The following is a 6585-nucleotide window of genomic DNA, read 5'->3' on the forward strand; positions in this document are numbered from 1 at the left end:
TTTAAGAGTAAGAGGAATTGTTTAGGGTTGAGAGGACGGGTATATGGATAAGTAAGACCTCGTAAATAACAAAGAGAGAGGAGAGATTGGTATCGAAGATGGAGAGTGGCCTTTCGTATGTAGAGGGTGGCTGAAGTTACACGTGCGTAAGTGAACTAATATATAATCGGGACTGCAACCTAAAAGTTTAGGTCGGGGTCAGTGCGAGACCAGGATCGGTGGTTGCCAGCGTTCAATTGATCAAGTAATTAAGAGTTTGAGCCTTATTGAACACCAACGGGTAGCTAAAAGCCACTGATAGATCTACCCGTCCCTATCGCAGTTGATTGAACCTCTTTTATAACCTTTCGCAACCATGTCAAGTCATTTTGAGCCTCATTTTCCAAGAACAGCTAGGACAATGTAGCTCATGCAGTTCTACGAATGTGCAGCTTCGTCGGTGCACTCATCTGCACAAGGATGGCAAAGTTGCAAGGTTGGTGCTGGCGCTGGCTTAAGGCAATCCATTCCTAGACTGGGGCCCACATAGACGTATACGCGTGGTCGTGACTCTAACATAAGAATGGGACACGTATGCCGTTTCAACTTCTAAAGCCAATTGAAAAATTCAAATAGGGTTCCGTTTATTATCGACGGTGAAGCAACATCGTATGCGAGTTAAAAGATCGGGGCATGTTCTGCGGTGGATGAGGAAAGAGTTTTTAGCACGACCTCTTAAAATGTGCTGTCGGCGGCTACTGATGAAGTAGGAACTGGCTGCCATATACTCCAGTAATATCGCTCGAATTTTCAAAATTTCGCTTCATGCACACCCCGAACTCCCGCTTGGAAGCTATCGATGCCCGCTTTAGAGTTTAGTGATTAGTGTGTGGAGGGGTGCATGAAGGAGGGGCTAGTTAACGATAATTCTTCGCTATCACAAACCTCATGATCAAAAGTACTAAAGGTACTAATACTCCTAGGTCGCCTTTAATGCACGTATGCACGTACAAGGGAACATGAAGCACAAGCTACCTAGCCAATTGACCGCTGCAGGTGTTCGAACCGGGCTAAATCAATGAGGGCAAGATCACGGAGGCGTCGCCGCCAGCCCTAAATGAAACCTACTTTTTCCTAGTGACACCGTATTTCGTTTGTTAGGAGCATAAATCGTCCAAAACTTACCAGTTTTCAGCGTAGTGTAACCCTAAAGGATTTTGATTTTGTCATGAGAATATGAAGTTCTCTATCTAGAGAGCGAGTTTCTGGTAAAATGCGGGGACACGTAGCCAGCTAGTTTCCGGGATCCCTAGTGCTTCGAATCCTCAGAGGGATAGAAAGCTTGCCTGAAGTATACAATCCGTGCTGACATGCATTGGAGCTAATGCTGTTCCATCGGACCACTCTGATCATCGTAGCACTTGGTGTGTATGTATGTACGGTGGCCGGGGTTACTTTTGAATGTGGAACGAATCGAAGCGCATACACCATGCATACAAGCCACCAATTAATTGTGTAAAGGTCAGCCGGGAAAGTTGGTTTCCTTCTTTGAACCTTCTATTCGATTTCCTTCACCCTTCCCAGACGCTAAGGGCGAGAGAAAGTGACCACAGACCATCTTCCTCGCAGAGAATTGGCATCGAAAGCCGAAAATTGAGCTGGTGTTGTTATTGTTGTATTGGAAGGCGGTATGATTTGATTGATCTCGTATCTTATCGGGTGTTCCCTTGCAGTGTCTCGGCTTTCCTTTTTAAAATAGTCGAGCTGTCTCAGCCTAGAAGATGCCTGCTGGCTGCTTAAGTAAGTCCTTACTTTTTATTAAATCTAATTCAGACGAGTTTGCCACAGGAAGTGGCCGCCCTTCTTCCTCTTATATGAGTGTTTCGGCGCTCACAATCGCTTCTCGACTTTCAGCAGAATCCGGGAGGATGGTGAAAATGCGAGTTAAATTAGACTGACGAGTTCAAAACTTCATCAATTTCCTGAATCAATACAGTTGCAGGCATTGTTTCTGGGCGGTACGTTATCGAAAAGGAAATCGGGCAGCCTATTGGTATACCACGATGCAACCACCTTTGAGGGATTTTTCTGTCACACCCTCGAGTTCTATTCTCAAGATACTCGAAACTCTAGAGGTTAACCGGTTTGTAACTGCGAAAGGCCTCCATTGGCCGCTCTGCAGCCTTCATTCCACTAAAAAACCGGCTATTCAAACAATGCATGTATATGCAGTAATGACGCAACATCCAACCCGACCTTTATGAATGTGGAGAAAATTGACGATGGTGACGGTCACAGCTTTGTGTTTAGAGATAATTCGGTGATTCTTTCACCTGGCTTTTTTCGCCGTTACAGACCTATTAGAGAGATTGAGATATAACGTTCGCCTTAAAGGGCTTAATGGCTCGAGTCTAACAGGTAATAGAAACATGTTGGATTTCGCAATCCCGAGTGCTCATGTGACGAGAAAGACAGCATGCGCGCCTTTCGAGGCTATCACGGGGTTATTATTGGCCATTGATCTTTCATTTCCTTCCAGTGGGAAGATAAGACGAAGAACTGTATGTACATGGCGTATACGTACTGCAGCATCTAGCATCTGTTTTTGGCATTGGTTTTGCACACTAAGTTGTTGTGCAGAAACTGTGCCTAACCCTCCCGAAGAACAAAAAGAGAGAAAGAAAGAAAGAAAAACAGTAGCCGCGATAAGCATCCCTCATTATTCAAGCGTCCGATAGCACGGAATACAATTCATTCTCGTATCAGTGTCATGATGTTCGGAAATTCAACACAAAGTCCGGGGAGATGTTGCCTTTCCCGTGTTGTAATTTTGAGGTTGCACCAAATCCCCACCAGATTAGACCTAAAGTGCCGATACCGAAAGTTTTCTCCTTCAAAGTTCGACTTCGGCTTCGTCGACGAGACTACAACTGCCATTCATCCGAGCCGACCGAGCTGCCGACACTGTACTTTGCTTACGCAAAGATAGACTCAGATAGCCGAAATAACCCATAAGCTTAGGAGCCTCCAATGGCGTTCATATAGTGTCGGGTATCTTTCCTTTACTGCATTGGTCGTTTCGCCAGATCCCCACAGTCTTGGACTATATTATCAACTGCCAAATCAAACCGCGACTCGGGAAAAAACGCCAATATGCACCCAACAGTATCTATTTCTTTGCGCAATGCAGCCCGGGCACCGCTGAGGCGGAAAACCTGTGAGGCAATTTCTTCTGCTGTCACCTTGCAGAGTCGGGCACGGGTTTCGTACCACCAGATTCGTGAACAATCGAATAAATCCGGGCCGGGACAGTTCCATGGACAGGTATGGGAGTCTACGGCGAAACGTATTCAAGCCGAACGGGCGGAGATGGAACGGTATTGGAAAGAGAGGCAGGAGAAACGGAACCGTGAGGGCGACGGGTACTTCTCGAATACGTTGCCTCAAATGTTTGGTAACTCTCGGTATCAATGTAGCAAAACGTGTTACAGATGTGCTGACAGAGCGAATAGCATGGGTATTATCGGCAGTGTGTGCCTATTGGCTCGGAACATACAGATGGGGACCAGCAAAACCTTCGTCGACCACCAAGTTGGAAGACGTTCCCGAAATATACCACGATATCTCAAAACATAACCTAAGCGCTGCGTGGTCCCAGTTTGTGCTCCTCCTCGGCGAAGAAAACGTATCGTGCAACCTTGACGACCTTGAGCACCATGCTGGAAGTAGTTGGTCTTCACATCCTGCAAATCCGAACGACCTACCATTCATGGTTTTGTACCCGTCAACCACGGAACAAGTCTCTGAGATAGCGAAAATATGCAGTCACCGCAAGATCCCTATTACTGCATTTTCTGGGGGTACTAGCTTGGAAGGGCACTTTGCAGCGACGAGGAGTGGTGTTTGTGTCGATTTCACACACATGAACAAGGTTCTACAGCTACACAAGGACGACCTAGATGTCGTTGTCCAACCAGGCCTCGGCTGGGAAGATCTGAATGAAATGCTGGCAGAACACAACCTGTTTTTCCCGCCTGACCCAGGCCCGGGTGCTATGATTGGGGGCATGGTGGGAACCGGGTGTTCTGGGACAAATGCGGCAAAATACGGCACAATGAGGGAATGGGTGCTCAGCCTTATGGTTGTTCTCGCTGACGGCACAATCATAAAGACGCGACAGCGACCAAGAAAATCCTCCGCAGGGTATGACTTGACCAAGTTGTTTGTCGGGTCCGAAGGTACTCTCGGATTGGTTACCGAAGCGACCTTGAAGCTAGCCGTCAAGCCGCAGAACGAGAGCGTTGCTGTCTGTGCTTTCCCTTCAATAAGGGACGCGGCTGCTGCTGCGTCAAAGGTTATTGGTCAAGGAATCCCCGTCGCAGCTGTTGAGATCCTGGACGAAGTACAGATGATGTGCATAAATCAGAGCAAATCAACAGCTCGGGCGTGGAGGGAGAAGCCAACACTATTCTTCAAGTTTGCAGGAACAAAGAATGGGGTCAGAGAGCAGATCTCTATGGTCCAAGCTATCGCTAAATCGTGCCAATCCGAATCCTTTGAGTTCGCAACGTCGGAGGAGGAAAGGCTTGAGCTGTGGTCCGCAAGGAAAAATGCACTCTGGTCGGTAATGTCGTTGAAGCAAAAGCCCGATGACCAAGTCTGGACTACGGATGTCGCAGTTCCAATATCGAAGCTTCCAGACATCATTGAAGCAACAAAAAACGACATGACTAAGAACAATCTTCTTGGCTCGATGGTTGGGCATGTTGGCGACGGAAATTTCCACTGTATTTTACTCTTTGGGCAAGAGGACAGGAGAAAGGCAGAGGGTGTGGTCCACAGGATGGTTGAGAGAGCGATTGCCATGGAGGGTACTACGACAGGAGAACATGGAGTTGGGCTTGTAAAGAGGGATTATCTCCCTAAAGAGCTTGGGCCGACAACTGTGAATGCCATGAGAAAGGTATGCTTGAACTGATTCTTGGTATTATTAACTATAAAATTCACTAACTCACTAAATCATAGATGAAACTGGCATTCGATCCTATGTGCATTCTCAACTGCGATAAGATCATTAGGATGGACCCTCAAACAGTTGAAAAGGATAGGTGGAAGAGGAACAAGCCCGCACAGCACAACCCATTAGTAAAGGAGGAGGAAGCGTAGCTGTATAATAAATAAATATTCGTGTACATAATAACTAAGTAAAAGATCTTAAGAATTAAAACATTAGTTCAGTGGAATAAATGTTCGGCATAAGGGGCACTCGCTTCCCAAGTTACATAACCACCTACGAATATATCTATACCGATGGGGTCCGATCACGATCCGAATCAGGCTGCAGCTAAGAGATTGGTCAAGCTCGAGTCTTCAACACATCAACCGGAACAAATACAACATCAGACATCCGACGAAACCGGAAACAGAAACTTGTAAATTAAAAATTAGTAAGTACTAGTAATACAATAGTAGAAGCCAATAGGTAAGTGGTGGAATAATAAATACAACTAGGACACGTAGATATGTGGACCAAATCAAACCCGAAAGAAACCCTATCAATATCAGTCGGACAATATCACACCAACGTGGCCAACTAACAAACCAGGTATCTCTGCAACGCTCAAATGCTAAAGCTCTAACAGGACAAAAGCTATTGCAACCCGCTAAGCGTATATCCGTAATTTCATAAGTTCGTGCATGCACATCGTTGTTACTAAGGGCGATAGTAACGGACTGCATCCCCGTGCCTAGGCGTTGCAAGGTACCGATCAATGCCGTAGCATCCACTTTGAGGCTGGGGTTCGTGGAAAGATGTTTCTGGTAGGCTTTTAACAGTCGATTGAAATACAGGGTCAAGTCCAATATTTAGGTTATTGTTGATTTCATATTGGCTGAAGCTGTATTCGTGTGAGAGGCCGAAGAAATTGTCTTGGGAGAGTTCTTCCACCGGTGGGGTGGAGGAACGGGCTCCGAGACCGTGTTTCAGTCGCTCATCGAATAGGGATTCTAATGTGGATTATAAATCAGTAAAGACGGGAACGAGACCAGTAAAGACACTACGGCAATAGAAAGGCACTTCGTGCGGACCGCGTTTGCAATACGAGACTAAGAAAGGCACCAAAATAGATTTCATGTTTGTAAGATCTGTTTCGGTTTAACGCACAACCTCCATACCTTTAGTTTGGACTTCTTTCCTTACTGGCCCTCTTCGTGACCTTTCGGTTCGTTCATGAGGTCTGCTTGTGTTCGGTGGCTGTTCGTGAGTTGGTGTATTCTGTCCGCATTCTTCCGCTGTGAGGGGGGGAATAATGGAGAGCGTCTTCGAAGAAGATGATGACGACGAATGGATTGAACGAATCATATTAAAGCGGTATTACGGTTAAGGATCAAAACGTTGGCTGGCTTGTTTAATCCGAATTGCGGTGTTGTAAAGATGAATTGACAGGATGTTTTGGAGGTTTATAAGTTATGAACTCCGGGAGCTAGGACTAGGACCAAGTCTATAGACCTTAAAAAAAAACTAACATAGCAATTCTTGTCTTTTTTTTTTTTTTTTTTTTTTCAATGCAATAGGATCCGGACCTTACATAGCTGTTATCGGTTATC

The 6585-nt window shown here is 45.9% G+C and overlaps 2 protein-coding genes across 2 annotated transcripts; one reads left to right on the forward strand and one right to left on the reverse strand.

The window, feature by feature from the left end:
• Nucleotides 1-3132: 3132 nt before the first annotated feature.
• On the forward strand, nucleotides 3133-5145 carry AOL_s00193g143 (uncharacterized protein; the record flags this gene model as incomplete). Its single annotated transcript, XM_011128754.1, has 3 exons — nucleotides 3133-3433; nucleotides 3492-4942; nucleotides 5005-5145. 3 exons carry the CDS (start codon nucleotides 3133-3135, stop codon nucleotides 5143-5145), a joined length of 1893 nt encoding a protein of 630 aa, XP_011127056.1.
• A 547-nt stretch (nucleotides 5146-5692) lies between these two features.
• On the reverse strand, nucleotides 5693-6340 carry AOL_s00193g144 (uncharacterized protein; the record flags this gene model as incomplete). The annotated part of the gene is made up of 2 exons (XM_011128755.1): nucleotides 5693-5985; nucleotides 6154-6340. 2 exons carry the CDS (start codon nucleotides 6338-6340, stop codon nucleotides 5693-5695), a joined length of 480 nt encoding a protein of 159 aa, XP_011127057.1.
• Between the last annotated feature and the right edge of the window lie 245 nt (nucleotides 6341-6585).

This window comes from Orbilia oligospora (genome assembly GCF_000225545.1).
Source record: "Orbilia oligospora ATCC 24927 unplaced genomic scaffold scaffold00193, whole genome shotgun sequence".
In the NCBI taxonomy this organism is placed as follows: Eukaryota; Fungi; Ascomycota; class Orbiliomycetes; order Orbiliales; family Orbiliaceae; genus Orbilia; species Orbilia oligospora.